The sequence below is a fragment of the Corvus moneduloides genome, chromosome 22, assembly GCF_009650955.1.
Source record: "Corvus moneduloides isolate bCorMon1 chromosome 22, bCorMon1.pri, whole genome shotgun sequence".
Classification (NCBI taxonomy): Eukaryota; Metazoa; Chordata; class Aves; order Passeriformes; family Corvidae; genus Corvus; species Corvus moneduloides.
In genome coordinates this window covers 2,800,001-2,821,362 of record NC_045497.1, presented here as the reverse complement: position 1 = coordinate 2,821,362, position 21,362 = coordinate 2,800,001, and the positions used below count along the sequence as shown (strand labels likewise).

Genomic DNA, 21,362 nt, shown 5'->3' with positions numbered 1-21,362 from the left:
TCTAGGCTATTGGGATACCTTAATAAAAGAATTTGCTCATGAAGTAAGCTTAGAAGGCTGCTCCGTAGGTAGGTAAGGCAGGGATGTGTTGTGGGAGGGGTGAAATCAATGTGAAATGCCTGGGAGTTGTGTCTGGCCCTTTTTCTCTCTCTCTACCTCCCTCCCTCTCTTTCTTTATTATAATTTTTTGATTGTCAGTCTGTCTTGTAGCTCCAAGTAATGAGTTTTCACTGTGTTCTTAGATAGTCACCATCATTATTCAATTCCTCTTGCTGATTTGCATCTTTCCACCCCCAGGCCACGCAGTGTGGGGTTGTTCTGCTGAGACAGTTGGCATCAGTGGGGTTTTGTTATTAAAGAGAAAATCAAACCCCAAATCAACCAAGCTGAAGTTCTTTGCAGGTTTTGAAGCTGTGGAAAATACTGAAGATTTTTGACTAGGAAAAAGGTCCAGTCCACAAGCTCATTAATGGTTGTTACAGGTAGATTAATCCTGCACTTTAGGAACTTTATAGAGTAGATGACACCATTTTTTCTCATCTCAGTGCTTCGTGCAAGAGGCTCCTGTGTGCTGTGTTTTCCCCTCTTTATTTCACCATCGTTGTCCCTTTTTGTAAAACTTTGTTGAGTTCCAAGAAAGCTATTGCAAAACTGCAGCTTTAGGTTGTTGTAAGAGACACTTTGCCAGGGATTCAAATCCAAATGTGAGCTGGAGCTGCTGTTTCCCTGTGGCTCCCCTCAGGGTGAGCTGTTCCCACAGTCACTGCTGATTTCCTTGGAAAAGGCTTTGTCTCACCCAGCCTAGGAAAGCTGAGGGGCGCTGCTGTGAGGATGTAGGGTTTTTCTCCCCAGCACTCCTGTATTTTACATTAATAATTGAATTATTTGGGTGGGGGAATGCTTGCCTGTGGGTAATGCAGTGTCTGAGTGGTGTTGAAGAGCCGTGGAATGAAATAAAGACAATGAGCAGTGTTCCAAACGTGTTGGCTGCAGTGGCACACACTTCACTTGGGAATCACATGACCTTGTATTTCCAGCCTGTTGAAGCAAGAGGAGTTGAATATTCATGGAATGATGCAGTGGTGTTTTCTGGGGAAGGCCTTAGAGCACACACCACTGGTGCATGGGTGTTTTCCAGCTGTTTGATAACTGGGGAATGATGTGCGTGAGCAGTTCCTCCCCGAGCTGTTCCAGAAGCACCATTAAAGTTGCTGAATGTGTGAGAATGTAGCACAAATGACTATTACCATCTTCTAGTTGTTTCTATTAAATTAAAGTGTGAAACTAGTGACAAAAGAAGTGCCTGTTAGCCCTCAGGGACCATCCAATTGCAATGTTTCATATTGTGGCAGGGAGAGGTTCAGGCATTGTTCCTGAGACATGAAGGCTACCTGGGAGCCATTGGGGCATTTTTAAAAGGAGCTGAACAAGACAGTAAGTACAGCACTGCTCTGTTCTGTATATGCTGTGTTCTGAAATGTCAGTGTACTGTCCAAGTTTCTCTTTAAGAGGCTGCATGTAAGCTGTTGCCTAAATAAATCCATTTGGCACTAATAAACACAGATGCTGGGCTTTGGTTTTATACGTTCTGGCAGGGACATCTTAATTTCTCACTGGATTTCCTGCTCACCTTTGAGAAGTCAGCAGGACTGGGCTCTTCTCTTCTCTGCACTTCTGCCAAGAGCAGTCACAGCTCTAAATGCAGAAACGTGGGTTTGGTTTTCCCCTCTTTAAGAAGCCACTTCTGAATTCTTTTAATGTACTGAAGAAGACCAGCATCTCCAAACTGTATTTGTTTGAGAGTGAAAAGCCTCACAGAGGAGACCCTTCTGTCCAGATCCCTTGGATCCAGGGTGCTTTGGTGGAATTCTGCCTATTTAGTTTTCCTTTTCCCCTGTTGATGTACTGGCAAGCCAGGTGGTACATTGATTATGGTGGCACAGCCACAGGCTGCTAAGGGTACTTAGTTCAGTAAGTATCAAATACACCTCCAAAAAATGGATTTGGAATTTCTTTCCTGCCCATTTGATAGAGATGGGCAAGGAACCAGCTACTGAGGAATTAAAGACATTGCTTCTGCAGCATGTACTGTACATCTGAGCTCATTAAACTTCTCTCAAATAAGGCAAATCTAGAAATAACTTTAGTGTTTCTCTGAAACTTATATTGTGCTTTGAGAGTTCTGTAATTCTATTTTGTTAATAATGGATCTAGATTTAGAAATAAATGCTCAGTAATAGTGCTTTGAAGGCATGCTGATTAATGACAAGGAAAGGGGGTTAAAAAGAATTATTTTAGAACTTAAATTGTCTCTTGTCTCATTCAGGTTGAAGCTCTTTGGAGCAGGTAATTCACTGAGTGGTTGAAACATCTCTTTTGGGGGTTAGAGGGAAAAATTCTGTTTGCTTTTAAAGACAAGGGGAGCTGGCTTGTGTAGTGCAGCAGCTGCTCAGAGGGATGCTGGCTCTAGACTCACTCACAGGAGTATTTTCAGTTTTATTTTCAGATTATGTGTGTCTGTGTCTTTCTCTTTTCTAGATCCAAACCAGTACAGCTGGGGAGAGAATTATGCTGGGAGTTCTGGGCTTATGAGCACGTCCCCTGATGTTTACCCCATGCAGAGAACACGGAGTGGTACAGTATGTGCTGTCTTTCCTACACCTGTGTGTGTTCTCTTAGCAGTGGTGACCTGGAAATAGGTCATTATTCTCCAGCTGGTTGCTTCTTGCCCCTGGGACTCCTGTGTGCCCAGAGAAGTGACCAGTCTGGTGTGGTGTTGGATGGAATGTCTCCTCGAACAGACTGGCTGCTGCTTTGTCTTACTCTCCTTCACCAAAGTGGAGGGAATGTTTGTCTCTTACTCTGGAGCAGCTGGATTTTGCTGCAGCTGAAATACCTCAGAATTTGGAATTTCATGTTCCACCATCATTAAGCAGCGTTAATTAGCTTCCTATGAGAGGACAAATACAAGATTGGACAGAAGAGCACAAGCCCAGTCATCTCTTAAATTCACTGACAGTGCAGCAATTCTGATTTCTCAGTGGGTAATATTTTCACACTGGATGATTTCTGTCTATGGGGTGGGCATGGATAAAATAATCCACAGAGGGAACTGGATTATTTATGGTGACCTATAATTGTCTGCAAATCTGTCAGTCTTAACTGTGGCTGGACTTCTGCAGCCCTTGTGCTAGTTTAATTCATTGTGAATTAATTTCTGAGTGAGTTCTAATCCATCTCTTTCCATTTTCCTCTAGTTTGATATGCTGGAAATGGACAGATTGGAGAGACCACTTGTTAACCTGCCACTGCTGAAAGACCCCTCCACCTATATCCCAGACACTGTTGACCTCACAGATGATGCCATGGCCAGAAAATACTGGCTCACCTGCTTTGAGGAGGCACTGGATGGGGTGAGTGTCACAAAACAGTCCTGTTTGGGTGACACAGGTATTTAGTAAACAGATCTTCTGTGAAGCACCATGTTTGTCCTGTAAAACATTCCTGCTGTTTCACCCCTCTGGAAGTGCAGCCCCTCTTTCCCTGTAACAGAGGCACCTGACTTTGTCCCAGTCCCTTAAGGAAGGGTTTGGCCCCTTCAAAGGCAGAAATGTTCTTCTGTGATGCTTCTTTTTAGCTTCTGAAAGGTGTTTTCAAAGCATTTTCTCTATTGAATGGCAGTTGGACCTCTCTGTACAGAGCTTCAAGCAGGACAGTTACACAACCAAAGGCCAGAGATCCTTGGGTTGTTCCTTCTCTGGGAGCAGTCCTGCTGCCTCACAGTCAGTCTTCGCGGGAAGAGCACAGTTGAATCAGACACAAGTTATTTTTTTCTGCACTGAAGCTGATTCAGGCAGTTCACTGGAGTAAACAAAAGGAGAGCACAAGGGGTCGATGTGCACCATTAAATTTCTGCCTCTTTCTCCTTTGGTCTATGTGCAGTTATTTTTTCCCCTCCTCTAAGTAGTTAGAACTTGTGCTTAATTTCTGAAAGTACAGTCTGGAAAACAAACTTTAAATCTTCTGGGATGAAAAGACACATTAAAATTGTTGTTTACTGTTTGGAATGAAGGGAAGTTGGGAGGTGCTGTGTGGGAGGGAGCAGCCGGGCTGCAGGCACAGAACAGGAAGGCAGATGGAGGGGTTATTGCTCAGACTGAACTTCACATCAGTTACAAGGAGGAAGAGTTAATTTGGTAACTCCAGTGTTGCCTCATTTCTGTGCCAGGTGGCAAAGCGAGCTGCAGCCAGTCAGCCAGACTCTGTGGATGCAGTGGAGAGAGCTGAGAAATTCCGCCAGAAATACTGGAATAAGCTGCAGACACTCAGGCAGCAGCCCTTGTAAGTGTCTTTATTTTCCCTTTTGCATCACTTGCTGCTTCTGTTGAGCAGAGCACAGGGAAAGCCCACCCAAAAGCTAACCAGGTTGTGAAGCAGAGCAAACAAAGCCAAGCAGGCTGAAGGCTCAAGCAAGCTGGTGTGCCAAACATCAGATCCTCTGCACAGAGCTTTTGGATTTCATGTGTTGGGAGTTGAACAGAGAAATTAGATCTTGGCAGAAAATTTGTTATTAAAAATTTGTATATGGTTATTAAAAATAGCAGCAGGTTAATTCTGAACATTCTCCCTCCCTGTATTTAAATAATCTTATTGTAGGTTTACCCCTTAGAGCCAGGGTTTAGCACCTGTGACTTTCAGCTGTAGTGCTTGTGTGAGGGGCTGTGACTTATGGAGGAGACAGAGGCAAAAATAACGTTTTCTGTTTGAAGTAATTGATTTGTTTTTTGCCCCTTCTCCCTTTTTAAAGTGCATATGGTACCTTAACAGTCAGAAGTCTCTTGGATACAAGGGAACACTGTTTGAATGAGTTCAATTTTCCAGATCCCTATTCCAAGGTGAGTTCAAGACACTTTTCCAGTACTCTGAAACTGTACAAGTGATGGATGGCTCAGAGGGGAGGGATGAGGAACCAGTTCCTGCACTGGCTGTGAGCAGCTGGGGGAGGAGAAAGAGCACTGGGGAATAAATCCCTTCACCTGAACAGGCTCCTGGTGAGGATGATGACCAAAATATCCCCAGCTTCAGTTGCCTGATAGCCCTGAGGAGCCAGTGTTGGTGCCAGCCCTGCTGAGCAGTGTGTGGTGGCTGTCACCAGGCTGTCACCAGACCCTGCTCTAATTCACTCCTCTGTGGCTGCCTTTGTCACTTGTGAGATGCTCAGCACTGGGTTGGAGTGGACACAATGCACAACCTCCTGCTCTTAAAACCATTCATTGCCACTGTGCAGCTGTTTTCTCTCTGTATTTTCTTCTGTGACATGAAGTGGTTGGGGAGAGGACATTTCAGTCAGTATTTCTCAAAAACAGTTTTCTGTAGGTCCGTTCCTCACCACCGGTTTATGTGACATACAAATAATAACAGTGCCAGTGGTTGGTCTGAGACTTTTTCCCTGACTATTGACATATTTCTGCAAAATACAGAGGAAGTTCTCCGTGGCTGCACTGTCTTCACTCTGAAAAAGGGGTAGAACACATGTGAGATGCCCTTTGCTTATGTTTCCCTCTGGTAATTCAGACAAGTTACTGCCAAGACAAGATTTTGGTACCCAGAATCGTTTTAAATTTCCTAAGAGAACTCACCCTGTAACACTGATCTCAGCAAAGACAGAGCAGAGAAAAAAAGGGGAGAGCTGCTGAGAATTTGGGATGATGCAAAAAAACCCAAAAACAAAACCACCCTTCAGATTTTGTGGCACTGCTGGTGGTGATTTCCTGGGGTTGATGCATCATGTTACTGCTACAAGGTTTGTGTGTGTCCACTCTCCCATTCCCCAGCTTGCTTGAGATCTGTTTCCCAATCTGCTCAAGATCTGTTGCGCCTCTAACTTGCTAAGAAAAGTAATTCTTGGGCTATAGATCATATCCTGGCACTCATGAAGCTTTTTATTAGAATCCAGGAAAGATTTTTCTTGGTCCTAAGCACGCTGACAACGGTAATTGGTTGGTCCATGAGAGACCATGAACACAGAGGAGATGCTTGAACGTGGCCTTGGGACTGAGACAGCCAAGGATGGGTAAGAAATTTTGGTCTGTAAATCCAACGTTTCCTGACTGTCTTACAGGTAAAGCAGAAAGAAAACGGAATAGCCTTAAAGTGTTTCCAGAGCGTGATCGAGTCCCTGGACTCCCTGGGCTGGGAGGAGAGGCAGTTTGCACTGGTGAAAGGACTTCTGGCAGGGAATGTCTTTGACTGGGGAGCAAAGGCAGTCTCAGAGTAGGTGTTACATCCTTTAACAGCACCCTTCAAGCTACAGAATGTCCAATTGTGGTTTTTTTCTAAAAAATAAAGTTCCCCAATCTCCCCATCAACCCTTGTACAGCGCTGTTACACCCTGCAGCTGGTTTAAGTCATGACATTTCATGGTGCCTTGCAGACCCAAAAATGTCTTTTTTACCTGTAGCCTACTGCCTGCAAACATCTACAAACATGTACATTGCTGAGGCTGTTTCTTCTTAGCATAAGAGCTCTGATTTAATGTCCTGATGAGCCTTTTGTTTTTAACATGAGCACAAAATACATTTCCCAGTCCTGGGACCCACAGACACCCCCAGTATAACCAGTGCAGTCAAATTGCTGGGCACCAGCTAAAGAAATGTTGGAATTCCACTTGGTGAGATGGAGGTGTTGAACTGTGTTGCCCTTTGTTTCTCTCCTTTTCCAGTGTCCTGGAGTCTGAGCCACAGTTTGGGTTTGAAGAAGCCAAGTCAAAACTCCAAGGTAAGGGGAGATCCGTGCTGGTGGTTGGAGCTGGATGTTAATGAGGGAATGGAGTGGGAATGTTTGGGGGGTTCTGCTGCCCCAGATGATGACAAGGAATCATTAGGGCTTGTTAGAGTCATCTAAATGCAGATCCAGAGTTTGGGTGGAATGCTCCAAAGGAATCAAACCTGCACACTCTCTCCTTAAACACAGAGATGGTCACTCACTGTTGTGTCCCTGCCAGGAAACAGCGTCCTGGGGGGTCCAGCACCCCCAGCCCAGGGCCCAGCTCACTCCACTCCAGAGCTTTAGTGTGAAAATTCCACTCCAGGCCTGCTCTCATGGAGCCATTCCCATAACTGAGAGCTCGGGAACTCTGTGAACCTACACATTTAACATTCCAAATCTGAGCTCAAATGCTTCAGTGTGTGTAGCATGAACTTCCTGCTTGTACCATGTGCAGAATGACTGACTGCTGATAAGAGTTAGTGGCTGTTGATAAGAAATGCTGACACTGCTCTGTCTGTGCCACAGAACGTCCCTGGTTGGAAGATTCCTACAGCCAGTGGCTGGAGCGACTGAAGGTACGACCATGGGTGGCCCTAAACCCACTAATTAAACACCTTAATCAACAAACCACCTTGGGAATCGTGGGGTTTGAACAGAACTCTGTTCAGACAGCCCAAAACAAACGCCAATAATTCACCATAAAGAAAGGAATAAAGGAATTAGTCTAACACTTGGTTACTTCCCAAGCTGCTTCCCTGAATTCCCACTGGAGCCCAGCTGCTCTCAGAGCTGCTCCAGAGCCTCCCCTCCTTACCAGGGCACTTACTTCCATACACCCAGACTCCTGAATTTAGAAACCCAAAATGTAGTGTTTTGAGTTGTTCCTCTCCCTGAGTAGCCAACTAAAACTGGTATTAATGTAGGAGCTTGCTGGAAGTAATTAACTTATCAATTAGCAGAGTTGTGGGTTTGTTTTTTTTTTCCCCCATGTAATCTCTTTTACCAGTTAATTAAGATTAATTGAAAAGCTTTTGTGTCTTTGTGTTAATCTCTCTGTTGGAAATCACAGCCTAAAGGTTGGGGATGAGCAGACTATGGCAAATCATTACATGCTCCATCCTAAAACAAAGCACCAGCTAATCTTGGGTAACAGGGATAATTAGGGAACTACAAGCACTGCCCTGACAGTTTTTATTAGGAATTAAGCATTTTTCACTTCTTCTGCCGGTATGAACTGGAGTGAACTAAGTGTCACAACAGGTTGAGAACAAATGAGGAGGTTAATGGAGAATAGGCACTGTCTTTTCATTTTAGGATGTCCCTGCCCCCACAGTCCATCCTGCCCTTCTCTGGCAGAAGGGAGTCCTGTTCAGCCAGCACCAGGCTGGCTTAAAACACTCTCCAAGGTAGGTCCAGCTGGCACCCAGCACGTTCAGGATCACAGCCTGACTCTGGGGTTAGGCCTGGCTTGAGTTGGCAGGTGGAGGTTTTATTGCTGGAGTTTGAGAGCCCTGTCTCAAACACAGCACAGGAACTCGAGGCCGTTTTAAACCCCTGTGCAAAGATACCAGCAGGGAGCCCCATAACTCCTGTTTGTCACTGGTGTGTGCTGCGAATTTGCTGCAATCCAGACCCAAAGGCTCAAGCGTTCGATGGTATAAAATGTGGGGGTTTGGAGGAGTGGCTGTGAATAACAAACTGTTCCCTGAGGTGAGTGGTGCTCCATCCTGAATGCATTGGTTTTCTCTTGCAGGAGGGTCCCCCTCATAAATGTGCCTTAATTTTCGCAGATAACAGTGGGATAGACATAATTTTAGGAGTCTTTCCTTTTGTCCGAGAGCTCCTTTCTAGAGGGACAGAGGTGAGTGGTTTCCTTGTGCATTCCTGTGGAGTTTTGGTAACTGCTGGAAGGTGTCACTGCCCACCAGCAGGAACTTCTCTGCCAAACTGGGAATAATCCGAAAGCCTGGAATGCCGGAGCCTGACTGTGTGACCTCTCCTGGCACCTTCCCCCAGGTGATTTTGGCCTGTAACTCTGGCCCTGCCCTCAACGACGTCACCTACAGCGAGTCCCTGATCGTGACCGAGCGCATCGCGGCCATGGACCCTGTGATCCAGTAAGCACCAGTCTGTCACACCTCCCTGGGGAGAGCAGATCCTGGGCACAGCCTGCCTTTGTATTGCACTGTTCAGTAGCATCTGTGACCTGCAGCCTCAGCCCAAGGCAGAGCTTTACTTTCATTCAAGTGAAAAATAGAGAAATTGGGTCTTTCTGGCACACCCATAGTTCTATTTCATGTTGTGTCTTCCCTGACAAGCACTCCAGCTGCTCCACCAGGAATTTTCTATGCTAATAGAGGCAAATCCGTGTATGTCACAGAGTGTCCCTGAGAGAGGATGCAGGGCTGACTGAGCAATCCTTGTGCTCAAGGAAACATTGTGTTTCCTGCTGAAGTCCCTGCAGCAAAGAAAGCCTTTGTGAAAGAGGCTTCAATATTCCTGCTTCTCTGGCTCATTCCCAGATGTGCAAGGCCCTGCTGAAGCAGCTGTTTATTATTTTTGTCTTTTTGAACAGCTCTGCACTGAGGGATGAGAAGCTGCTGTTGGTTCAGACGGGCTCCAGTTCTCCATGCCTGGATCTGAGGTATGTGGGCAAAGTGCCACTTTGTTATTTGTGCCCCTCAGCTGCAGGATGGTCAAAGGTTTGGCTGTGGAGCATCCCAGCCAGCCTTCCTGCTGGAAATCACATCTGCACACCCATCAGGAGTTGCATCGTGTGGATTTACAGACCTGTGACACTGCTCAGGCCTTACAGCCTTTGGCTCTTAGTGAGGTGTCTGTGTTCAGGCCATAGCTGGGTCAGGAGCAGGTCAGGTTATGGCTGATGGCAGATCCTGTTTTTGGCAGGTGGCCAAAACCCCCTGGGACAGAAGCATCATTTCACCTTATTTAACCTATCTCCTCCTGCTCAGTTCTGCTCTTGGGGACAGAACTTTAAACCCCACGCTGGGTGCATTTAAAACAACGTTACAATCAATCTCCTTGGCTTTCAGGTGCCCCTGTCAGTGGGCACCAGTAACTTTGTGCAGAATCCCAGCTGGCAGCTCAGGGCAGCAGCTGTGGCTGCAGGTGGAGGGGCAGCTGTGGCTGCAGGTGGAGGGGCAGCTGTGGCCGCTCTGACCACGCTGTGTTGCAGCCGCCTGGACCAGGGCCTGGCAGTGCTGGTGCGGGAGCGGCAGACGGACCTGGTGGTCATCGAGGGCATGGGCAGGGCCATCCACACCAACTACTACGCCGTGCTCAGGTGTGAGAGCCTCAAGCTGGCCGTCATCAAGAACTCGTGGCTCGCTGACCGCCTCGGGGGCAAAATCTTCAGCGTCATCTTCAAGTACGAAGTGCCCTGTAAATGATGGAGCTGGCACGGCCGATGGACTTGCACTAGTTTTACTTTAACTGTAAAGAATGTATTTTTATTACAACAGGGAAAAGAGTTCACAGGAAATTCCATATTTATATTGTGCTTTTGTGACTTAAAAAGCGACAATATGATTCACTCTATAGTCTACACACTCAAATATATATATGTATATCACTCATTGTTTATTTTGGTAAGTGTTTATTTTAATGCTGCAGTATTTGTGATGAAAAGACTTTATTTTTTTGTTCTGTGAGACATTCATATAGAAATATATTTAAATGTCAATGAAACCTTTTTTATACATCTCTGCCTACTCTGCCAGCACTGACACGGCATGTACCAAATAGTTTTTAAGTGCTAAGTGAGCCTGATGTTGCATTTTCAGCTTTTAAACTTACCTACAGCTCTCCCGCTCTGTGCAGCTCAGTTGATGGGAGGGCTGATCCACCTTCTCACCCCACAAACGTTGCTCAGGCTGTGTCTGAGCAGAGCTGTTGCAGTCTGAGAGAAGGACCAGGCCTGGTTTCCCAACCCTTGGAATCCCTTACCCCATGTTTGTTCCCATTAGCAGGAGTCCTGCAGCTACACTGAATTCCTTCACAGCAGCTGGAAGCTGAGTCTCACTAAGTTGTCCTCACAGGGACGTTGCAGTGCTGGATTCAGGATCACCCAGGACCTTGCCAGCCTGAGGGCCCCTGGTTTCTGTTGCCTTCAGTTCTCCCTGCTGGGACTGACAAGGATTGGAGTCTTTGTTCCTGCAGTGCAATTACAGCCATTCCCAAGGAACCCAATTTGCTTTTTCCCTCCTTCAGCTGTGCAGTACATAAGTGGAGTGATCTAACCAGCAATTTGCCCTAACATTCACATGCTTCAGTCATCCAGCTCTGAAAGGAAAAACAGCTTAATGAGGAAAGTGTTTAACATGCAGCTGAGAAAACTGTTCCCCTGAACTTCCAGCATTCTTTGGGAGCAGGAGAGTGATGCAAAACTCCCTCACATCTCCCCTTGCAGGGGAGCTGGGGCTGGGCTGTGTTTGACTCATCCCCTGCTCTGGTACTGATAGATTTCCACTGTCAGTCCTCAACACTTGGGCAACAAGAACAAAACATTCTCTGTCACCAAACAGTGTTGATGGAGTATTCTGTGATGGGAAGGGACAAAGGCCAAGCCCTGCCTGGCACTTCTTAGCTCCAGTGGTTCCTTGGTGGCAGGGGCTCCCTTTCTCAGGTTTGGGGGGCAGGGAGGGCCTGTTTGGGGTAAAACAGCAGCACTGTCAGTTCTGATTCAGGGTTTACCTTCCCAAGGACCAACACCTCCTGCTCAGGCAGGGCAGGATGAGGCTATTTATAGCTGCAATGCTTAAGCTGTTGTTCCTGATTACCACAAACAGACAAGAGCTTTAATGTTCCACACCTGTTCCTCACACAGGAATTAGTAGCAGAGGCTTCACATAAACCTGTCCCCAGTCACTTCCTCCTACAGGCCTTCATGGACTTACAAGGTGAACTTCTAAACACAGATCCATCATCCTGGCCAGCTCAGCTCCAGTTTATCAATTTGCCACAGTTCCACTCCACCCCTTATCAATTTAAATTCTTCCAAGCCACTTCATTTCCTTGTGTCTGCAGCTCCACCACCACTCCAGAAGTGCTCTGTGTGTGTGTAATTAGCAAACTAACACTCTAGCCTAGTAGAAAAACATCTTCCTACACTGATACAGCTCCTAGGATGTGGTACAACCCTAACCCAGGCCCATTCCTGCAGCAAAGACTCCTTAAGCATTTGCTTTCCCTGACGTCTCCTGGTTTTGTCTGGCGGTTCCTTTAATGCGTAGACGAGTGCAGATTTCTTCTGTGAAAACAGAGCAGCAAGATTTCTGCAAGAGAAAGGGGGAGAGAAAGCTGGGGGTGGGTTGTTCTGTGGATCCACCTTTTCCATGTGCACAGCCTTGGGAGGGCACTGGTGCAGTTTCATTGTGTCTTTCCCTTGTCTAATGACTGAAGAACAGCCACCACTGAGAAGAAACTCGTTATGGATCATTCACTGTCCTCTCTAACACCCAGACTAGTGGAATGCAGTTTGGCTGCCTTGGGATTACAGGGAATGTTATTTAATTTTTTTGGGGGGGAGGTGGCTGGGTGCTAGGGCTTTATTTTATTGTATTTCTGCTGTTCAGGCTACAAACCCATTTTCTGCTGTCCAGGCTACATGCCCAAGCTGTGAAAGTTTGCTGCTTTAAGGAGTAACTGCACAGCTTTCCTTAGGAAAACCAAGGTCAGGGTGGAAATGGTGGGGCCTGGCTGGTGCAGGAGGGACACAGGGAGGCAGGACAGGAGCTGGGGCCCACCTTGGTGGAAGGAGGGACACGGGGAGGCAGGACAGGAGCTGGGGCCCACCTTGGTGGAAGGAGGGACACGGGGAGGCAGGACAGGAGCTGGGGCCCACCTTGGTGGAAGGAGGGACACGGGGAGGCAGGACAGGAGCTGGGGCCCACCTTGGTGGAAGGAGGGACACGGGGAGGCAGGACAGGAGCTGGGGCCCACCTTGGTGGAAGGAGGGACACGGGGAGGCAGGGCAGGAGCCGGGGCCCACCTTGGCGTGTGCAGCCACGCGGCGGCTGCTGCTGGAGAGCTCGGCCAGGGCCGCGAGGATGCCGAGGGCGAGGCCGATGCCCAGGGTGAGGAAGAGCCCCCCCAGCGCCGGCGGCTCCAGGGGCCCCCAGCGGTCCCGGCTCTGCCGCAGGCAGCTGCTCTCCCACCACTTGTTCCGCAGGTAATCCAGGTCGCCCGACTCGCGCAGCTTGAGGACGGCGATGGACAGAGGCTTGGTCCAGGGGGATGCTGGGCAGCGGGAGAGGGAGAGAGAGGAGCCATGGTTTGGTTGCACATTGTTAATGGGTGTGGGGTCGGGTGTCACTGAACACAACAGCCCCTGCCAAGGGCTTTTCCTGGCTAACAGCGCCCCTGTCCTGCCCACAGAGGGGGTAACACCTGTGGGATAAGGGCAGAGCGAGGGTGCTTAGGGAAGGACATGAGCAAACTGTCCCCTGCTCATTGCCTTATGGGATCTGCATTCCTGGGGCCAGGGACACCCCTGGGAGATGGAATATTTGTGGATTAGAGTTCAAAGTGAGAGCCAGTAAGTGCCAGTGATAATTCCCCACAGAACAGGGACCCTGCAGCTTTTTCAGTCTGGTCACCCTCGACAGCAGTGTTGGCTCTGGCCCGTTGCTCTGTCCCTACTCCTGCAGCCCCTGCCATCCCAGGGAGGAGTGGGACAGAAGAGGAGCACAGGGACTCACCCTGGGTGGTGGCGATGCCGAAGCCCCGGGCCCCGATGACCTCGGGGGCCCTGATGAGGTTGCAGTGGCGGGCGGCCGCCAGGTCCTGCGAGATGGACTCGCCGATGAAGGCGTAGTTGGAGTCCATCACGCGCTGCACGGCCTCCTGGTAGGTCTTGACCAGAACGTGCTCCCGCCTCTTCTCCATGTACTCATAGATCATCTGGTGGATGGGGTTCTTGGAGTTCTGCAGCCCAAAAATCCCAAGTGTCAAACTCACGTGTGAGACAACACCAAAAAAATAAAAAACTGCCTGTATGTGCAAGGGTTCTAAAACATTTGGAGAAGAGCACTTAAACCATGTGTGAACCCCTGCAAGCACAGATTGTCCCCAACACTGGGGACAGGCATCACACAGGGGTACAAGTGTCATAGATGGCACCTGCTGCTCGAGGTACACAAGGGCAGCCCCTGAAGAGTACAGAGATTTTTAAAGAATACAGAATAAAAATAGAGTTCTGTGCCTGCCTTCTTGTGAGAAGAGGTGGAGGAAGGGGTGACCAGAACAATAACCATATTATTTGAAGTATTATAGGAAAACTGAGAGAGTCAACAATGATGAGGGTGCTGTAGGGGTTACAAGGCCTGAGCTGGGTGACTCAGCCCCAGCTCAGCAGTTCTACAGCCCCTGTGTGTGGGGACCACAAGATTCTCTGCACCTTGAAGTAGTAGAAAGTTGAGGAGCCCTCCAGTGTCCCAAACTCCAGATTCCTCTGCTTGACCAGGTCCTCAAAGGTCTGGATGGGGAGCTGCTCGCTACCAGAGCTCAGCAGGGCCGTGAAGTTGGCGATGTAGGCGGCCAGCAGGGCCAGGGTGAAGAGCCACCAGACCACAGCGATGACCCGCACCGAGAGCGCCTGGGGCCGGGGGGTGGCACCTGCACCACGGGGAAACAATAAATCACAGTAAACCACAGGGGAGGGGATGTGTGGCCAGAGACACACCAAGAACTGCAGATCCACCAGCCTGAGTGGGAGACTTGCCTTTAAATAAAGGCAAACTGCAGATCCTGCCCTGCAGCAGAGCCTGAGCCTGGAGAGCCCCACTGTGCTGGTGAGTGGCACCAACGCCGCAGTGCAGGGCTGGAGCAGCAGCAGCGGCCCAAAGCTACACAAACAACTCCTCTGTTCAAAGCAGCCAAGCCTGGTCAGCTGGGCATTGCCCAGAGCAGTGGTTACAGCAGAAAACATTTCCCAGCTGGAGGCAATCACATGTACAACCCCAGCAGGTCTGTAATCACACCTCCCCACACTGGTTTAGTGCTCCAAGTGTCCCTACTGAGACACCTTTTCCCCCAAGAGCACATCGCAGAAGTCACAGAAGAAGCTGGGTGTACCAGCAGTTTAAAAACCCTGCTGGCGCTGCTCTGGTGCATCCTCCCAGCTCACCTTGCAGGGCGAGTGCTCCTGCTCCAAACCAGAGGCTGTTCAGGAAGGTAAAGTGGTTCTCTTCATTCTTTGGCTCATTCCATTCACAGGGGCTCAGTCTGTGGGAAAATGACAGGATAAAACCAGACATTCAGAGGGAAAAAACAAAAATAATCCTCATCAAGAGATCTGGTGTTCCTCATGGGGAGATCCGACTCATGATGCTGGCTGAACCTGACAGGACTTAAGCTTTCTTAGCCCTTGTACTGGACCTGTACAGAGGGCTCCTCAAAGCAAAATGCTCCCTGGGACTTTCTAATCTCTTCATAGGTGAGAAATCCACTGACTTGAACACAATCTGTGAAACAAATGCATTTGTACCTGGCAACAAGAAAGAGGCAGAAGCACGTGAGCAGGTAAGCGAATAAAAGGGCTGTCCAGGTCTCCTTGCTGAAAGGAGACAGGAAGTGGAAGAAAGACACGTCCTGGGAGGCCGTGTCCTTCCGGAGCAGGATCCCAATCCCAGTCTGCAGGAAGGGCGTGGTGAAGGACACCACCTCTTCCCTGGCTGAGGTGACGGTCAGTGGAGCCACTGCAATGTCAGCTTCCTGCCAAGGAGATGAAAACCAATCAACCACCCAGCCCAGGGAACATTTCAGTCCCTCAAACATTTCTGTCCCTCAAGCAGGTGCTTCCCTGGCTGAGTGGGCAGGTGTTGAAATGGCATCACTTCCCCAAGTCAACAGCCTTGGGATGTGAGCCCCAAGGAACAGGACAGGTTTCCTATGGAAATCATTGGAATGGAATTCCACCCAATGGAATCCTTCACAGTGAGGTGCTGGTTGATATCTGGGGCTTCTGGTTTCCTTCTGCAGCAGGAGCCGAGCTGGGTTTGCTCACCCAGAACAAAAGGCTGCTCCTGTCTGAGTCTGGCTGAGAGCTGGGCACAGACTGAGCTCAGAGGGGCAAAGAGCTTTAACTGAAGTGTTCCCCACAAACGGCAGAACATCAGCCCCAGGGAATGCACCTGATGGGGTGAAATGTGAATTCGAGCAGCTCTTGAGGAGCCTGGGCATGGCCATTCTGAATGAAATGAGTCTCACCCAGAGGTTAAGCTCAGGGTAAATTTTGCCAAGGTGTCTGCACAGTCTCACAAGCTACAGAGCAACACTGAGACAGACAAGTGCTGCCCTGGGAGTGCCTGGCTGTAACACGGGTTTCCTGCTGTGGCTGTTGTCTCCTTGTGCCTTATTTCCATCTCTGGAGGCCAAACCTAACTCCAAGTCTTGCTGCTCATCAGTTCTACACTCCAGGCAGGAGAACCCCGAGTTCCTCAGTCCCTGAGCAAATCCTAAGGAAGCCCAAGAGCTGCTCCTGCTGTCCTGTCCCTGCAGAGTTGGTCAGGAACACAAACTGGGAGTTACCCGCCGGAGGATTTCCCCGATCATCCCGGTCCAGTTGCCGCCGGCAGCCACGGCTCCGTACTGGCCGTCCCCCACCACCTTCACCCGGTACTGGAAGCGCAGCATTCCCGCCAGGGCTCCCAGCAGGTCCATGCAGTATCCCTCCAGCTCCGCTCCCCGCACCATCACGTACGGATCCTCCTGTGGCAGAGGGACACGGGCACAGCTGCAGCCTCCCACAGGGCACTGACACCCAGTGGAGTTAAACCCGGCCCTGGTAAACCCTCCCCGTTACTCCTCTCCATGTTAATGCAGGGATAACACTTCCAGACTGGGAAGATATTCCCTGGAGTCATGAGCCACCACCAGGGCAGCTGCATCCCGCAGGCACCACGGGAATGAGTGAAAACCTCTTCTCAGCCTAAAAGCCAAATACTTCTCATTTGGCCCATCACAGGCTGGGCAGGGCCCAACATCAGGTTCAGGAAATTCACTGCTGCAGCTTCTCCTGAAAGTCCTGCTTGTCTGGGGCACCTGGTGATGCATTTGGGGGATTTTATAGCCTGGTTTTGTCCCTTGTGACCTTTACATTGTTCCCAAGTCAGGGCAGAAACAACACTCAGGGAGCTGAGCCCCTCAGGGGTAGCTCAGCAGAGAGGCCTGGCTGCCTCCCCAGAGCATTGACACAGCCCTGTGCCCCCAGCCACAGCCCCCAAATCCTCCCACTGCCCACAGCTGGCACCTCTCCACCCCTGAGCCAGCCCCAAAGCACTGCGAGGAACGGGGCCATCACTGTCAAAGCCAGTCCAAAACACCACCTGCACATAAATGGGTGGGATATAAAAGGCAAAGTGCAGCTCCAGCTGTGCCCTGCCGCTGTCACGGCCTTACCAGGATCGTTGTGACAGTCAGGGTTGGAAGACCCTCGGCTGCTCCCCGTGAGTCTGTGCCCTGCAAAGCAGAAAATGAAGGAACAGTTGGATTTCAAAGTCCCAGGCGTGGCCCCACCAGGCTGGGCCTTACCTGGGAGGTGCAGGGGGTGTGCCTGTGTTAAACCAGCCCTAAACCTGCCCCGTGAGCTGCAGTGACTGCTGCTGTTTCCTAACTAATTAATGAATCACAGCCTTTCCCTTTATTGCCTGGTGCAAACAAAAATCGCTTCAAACGCTGCTGCAGTTCCTCAGATGGTGTGCACAGCCTTCCCAAGAGACCAATTCGTGCTGCAGACAAAAGAATTAGCAGCCAATTAAGGTCTCATTAGAGAGCAATTCCAGGAGACACAGAACAGTTGGAAACCTGAGAGGAGGAGGAGAGGAAAACGCGGATTCACTTCTGTGAATTAAAGATACATCCTCCAATTTCACAGAGTCACCCAGCTCGAGAGGATTCCTCATCAGAGCCACTTCAGGGCAATTTAAGCTTTTGCCAGTGAAAGGTCAAATTCTATGAGGTTTGTTGGTCTTAAACGTATCTGCTTATTGTAAAATTACAGGGTGATTTTTCTAGATAGAGAGAGAGAATGTGTACATGTGTGTGTGAATATATAAATATATTTATCCAGTACAAGATCTGCCAAAGAAGCTCCAGTCCTTCCAGGAGCCAAATGATCTTGGTTTAATTCTCTCTGTGCAATGGAAGGGTTTGAGGGATGAGCTTTGTCTTGGAAGCTGTGATCACAAGTTCCCCAACTCTACCAGCCGTAAGAGAGGGCTACTGACAGATTCTTCCCTGGGGCACGACTGAATTTTGAGCTCTGGACAAAAAATTCAGTTAAAAAAAACCACAAAAACAAACAAACAAACGAGCAAAAACCCAGTCAGCCATGAACAGTGTACTTAAAAGAATAACTCTCCACAGATTAAAATCATTGCACTCTGACCACTGCTTCTGAATTTAAAATGTAAGATCATCTGCCCTATGCCTTCATGCACTAATGAACTCAAACATACCTTACTCACAGCATCATCATTCCTCCCAGCTCCTGGAAAAATACAACAAAAAAATCAGATTTGTGTGGGGCTTGTATTTACAGCTCCTCAAAAGTGGCATTTCATGCCCTCATTTCACAGTGCACTGAAATAATCGGAACGATCACCCTCAACTCCCAAACTCCCTTTGTTTCCTCCCCCGGAGCACAAAGAGAGGCAGAGACAGGAGTGGGGCTGCAGGAGGTTCTAATGTCACTCAATGATGTCACTTAATGTCACTCACCCTCCGAGGGATGGGTCCTGCACAGCCAATCGATCCCTGAGGAGGGGCAGCACCAGCTCTGCTGCTTCCTCACACAGCCAAGATTTGCCCCCATCCCTGCCAAGCCCCATTTTCCCCTGAGGAGAAGCCCCCTGAACAGCCTAAAGTTCCTCACCACCCACTTCCCAGACACTGTTTTTCCTTACTCTTCCTTTCCCCCCTACTGCTGACAGGTTCTCTATCTGAGATGCAGAATTAAAACCACGATTTTGTCAATATATGGCTCATTAATTTCCCAGAATAATTTTTCTAGAATCTGCTTAGCACTGCTCCTTGGAATCAGAGAATTCACAGTGCAAAAGCCAAAAATCCCTCAAGGTTAACCAAAAAATGCAGGGTGTTTTCACTCTTTCAAGCAAAAGCTGTGAGTTTTTCACTAAATATAACAGCATATTCATTCATTATGTATTTATTATTCCTTCTTTGGTGCTGCATCTTCTGGCCTTGTGCTGAACTCCACATTATTGTAAAACAAAACCTGTTTTTTCCCTCTCCACCACAGTTCTCCGTGGGGGCTGGAAACCTTCACAAAGGAGTTCTCTTGTCTCCCTTTAGAAACCCTTTAAAGCCAGCAGCAGGATTTGGAGGCCCCTTTCTGAGGGCCTGTGGGGTTCCTTGGAAGCCAGCAGAGCGTTCTGAGGGCTCCAGTTCCCAGCTCAAAGCCCCTTTGTGAGCCCTCCTGAAAGGCCCAGGGGCGATGGGGCTGCAGCACCAACCCCAGCTCAGGGCAGGGACACTTCCCAGCAGCGAGGCCCCGTCCTGGGAATCCTCCTGAGAGGCTGCAGGAGCACGGGACAAGGGGAAGGGCTCATCCCTCCCTTCCCTGTAGGTTGGTGGCTGCAGGAAGCGACTGTGGCTGCAAAAATCAGCTTTTCCTTTGCTCCTGCTGCTCTGAGCTTGCCCTTCTTTGCTCCTGCTGAACTCCTGGGGAAAAGGCTCCTGGCACTGGTCAGGACTGGCCACCTCACCTCAGTTTTCTCCCCCATCCTCAGCACATCTTGCTGCAGCTCAAGGGAACATAAACTCAAAGAAGTGCAGCTTTAACCACAATAATCACACCTAAACCCACCCTTTTTCTTGGCTTTTTCATCTCCCCTGTCTCTGTCATCTGGTTTTCAACTGGAGCAGCAAAGCCACTTGGTGACATCAAAGCCACTTGGTAGCAGCACTCACAAAGCCAGTCACAAGGTGAGCCCTGGGGAATCTCTTAATAACCCATTTGAAAGCAAATTCTGAGATTAAGATAAAATCCTGCAAGCACTGGCAGGTGAAAACTGAACAAATTAATGTTCTGAAGAACAAAACCAGATTTGGGTGCAGCCAACACTTCGGGATCATTTTCCTCACCTGCCTGGCTTGATTCCCTCAGGAGCAGCACAGCTGTAACCACACAGATCGTGAAGTGAAGACCTTTATCCATTGGAGCAGAGATTCCTGCTGTTCTAAAGGAACCTTCCTGCTGGAGGTGAAAGGCAAGCAGTTAAACCTGGTTTTACAGTTCCTCATCACTGGGTGAGATCAGTTTGTCCTGGATTTTCTGCACCTTTTCCTGTAGGTCCATGATTCCAAACAAAGTCTCCAGCTGAAAACAGTCACTGCAGAGCTCAGCCAGAACAAATACTAAAGAAAGGCTCTGGTGAAGTCCCCACTGCAGCAAAAAGGATGTGACAAACCTAAAAAAGGGGATTTACCCACTGGTGGTTCTCTCCCTGTGGGTTCTTCCCCAGGGAAAGGGGAGGAGAGGAAGCAGCAGCAATATTTTTAATTGTATTTGTTGTCCAAGTGTCAAACAAGAATCAGGGCACCATTATGACACCAGAAACTTTAAAAAACAAATTAAAAATGCCCAAGAAAACTTACCATTTATGAGAGTGTGTAGGCAAAAATATACTACACGTGGCATTACTTGCTGCTGACTGATGCTCAGAAAACACTGGATTATTTATCTTACCTCATCAGCTTTTAGGAAATCTCCCCAGTCTTGCACTCCCATGAAAACTCTTGGCATTACAGCTCAGTACTTTCCCTCACTTCTTTTCCCTGTGTTTTTCACCTAATGGGAGAAATAACTGAAACCTCCACAGAAGATTCTTTCCGGGTTAAATTTCAAAGCTGATTTTGTTGGTGCTGCTGTTAAAAAATGCTTCCAAATGGGAATATTTTGATCGTTGTGAAGGGACAGAGGAGATCTGAGCTATGGATCAACCAACACTGACTTTATTCTACAACCACTTTTTAGACAAAGTGGCTGCTGCTCTTGGCTGTTGCCAGAGCAGCTGCATCACCCACTGGGGAAAATAAAGGAAAAGAAGCAGCAGCCTTCAGGCTGAGCCAGACAGGAGCTGCACTTTTCCTGGTAGGTTTAACCTGTAAATTCCTGCTCCTTTTCCCTTCCAATGCAACAAAATCATCTTAGTTTCAAGTGGCCTCCTTTAAAAAAACCCCAAACTAATCAGAGCTGGTAATACATTGCTGGCATCACCTTGGAAAGAAAGTTGTTAAACACACTGCTTGCTTATCTAAGAGCACAAATAGGGTGTAAAGCTGGGTAAAAAAGCCAGCAAGGAGGCTGTGACACCAGGCTTTGCCCCTTGCCAGAACCAGAGCGCAAATTGAAAGCAGTTCCTCACTTACAGCGACTCCCTTGGCCCGTCTGTCCCGTCCGGGCGTCTGTGCAGGAGCAGCTCGGGATGCCCGGCACAGGAGGAGTGGAAATCCCACGGACTCAGGCATCCAGTGCTGGGTTAAATACCCGAGGGAGGAGGAGGAGTGGCCTCTGAACGTGCCAGCTCGGACCGGGGGCACCTGGAGCTTTG

General features: G+C 48.8%; 2 protein-coding genes across 3 annotated transcripts in view; one reads left to right on the top strand and one right to left on the bottom strand.

The window, feature by feature from the left end:
• Positions 1 to 10,360, top strand: part of PANK4 (pantothenate kinase 4 (inactive)) — an 18,475-nt gene extending 8,115 nt beyond the window's left edge. Inside the window, exons 8-19 of the mRNA XM_032131958.1 lie at positions 1,353 to 1,434; positions 2,539 to 2,639; positions 3,258 to 3,413; positions 4,229 to 4,341; positions 4,808 to 4,895; positions 6,122 to 6,273; positions 6,722 to 6,777; positions 7,294 to 7,343; positions 8,522 to 8,629; positions 8,785 to 8,885; positions 9,344 to 9,412; positions 9,965 to 10,360. Coding sequence (XP_031987849.1) covers positions 1,353 to 1,434; positions 2,539 to 2,639; positions 3,258 to 3,413; positions 4,229 to 4,341; positions 4,808 to 4,895; positions 6,122 to 6,273; positions 6,722 to 6,777; positions 7,294 to 7,343; positions 8,522 to 8,629; positions 8,785 to 8,885; positions 9,344 to 9,412; positions 9,965 to 10,178 — 1,290 coding nt within the window. The 3' untranslated portion in view covers positions 10,179 to 10,360. The remainder of the gene's footprint in view (positions 1 to 1,352; positions 1,435 to 2,538; positions 2,640 to 3,257; positions 3,414 to 4,228; positions 4,342 to 4,807; positions 4,896 to 6,121; positions 6,274 to 6,721; positions 6,778 to 7,293; positions 7,344 to 8,521; positions 8,630 to 8,784; positions 8,886 to 9,343; positions 9,413 to 9,964) is intronic.
• LOC116454876 (probable glutamate receptor) lies at positions 10,217 to 21,362 on the bottom strand. 2 transcript variants are annotated; one of them, XM_032131961.1, is made up of 11 exons: positions 21,181 to 21,362; positions 19,894 to 20,002; positions 18,246 to 18,277; positions 17,188 to 17,247; positions 16,318 to 16,497; positions 15,275 to 15,501; positions 14,915 to 15,012; positions 14,186 to 14,403; positions 13,488 to 13,713; positions 12,779 to 13,026; positions 10,217 to 12,062 (listed from the first exon to the last, which is right to left on the bottom strand). In XM_032131961.1, exons 1-11 carry the CDS (start codon positions 21,277 to 21,279, stop codon positions 11,961 to 11,963), a joined length of 1,599 nt encoding a protein of 532 aa, XP_031987852.1. In that variant the 5' UTR covers positions 21,280 to 21,362; the 3' UTR covers positions 10,217 to 11,960. The 2 variants fall into 2 exon arrangements, with proteins under 2 accessions (XP_031987852.1, XP_031987850.1); XM_032131959.1 differs by having other exon boundaries at positions 19,894 to 20,005; positions 21,181 to 21,359.

Coding starts and splice junctions, on each gene's coding strand:
- LOC116454876 (XM_032131959.1), bottom strand. CDS start 21,279: ATGCCTGAGTCCGTGGGATTTCCACTCCTCCTGTGCCGGGCATCCCGA. Junction 16,498..17,187: donor TGACTGTCACAACGATCCTG/GTAAGGCCGTGA, acceptor CCTCTGCCACAG/GAGGATCCGTACGTGATGGT. Junction 12,063..12,778: donor GCGTGGCTGCACACGCCAAG/GTGGGCCCCGGC, acceptor TTTCTCTTGCAG/AAATCTTGCTGCTCTGTTTT.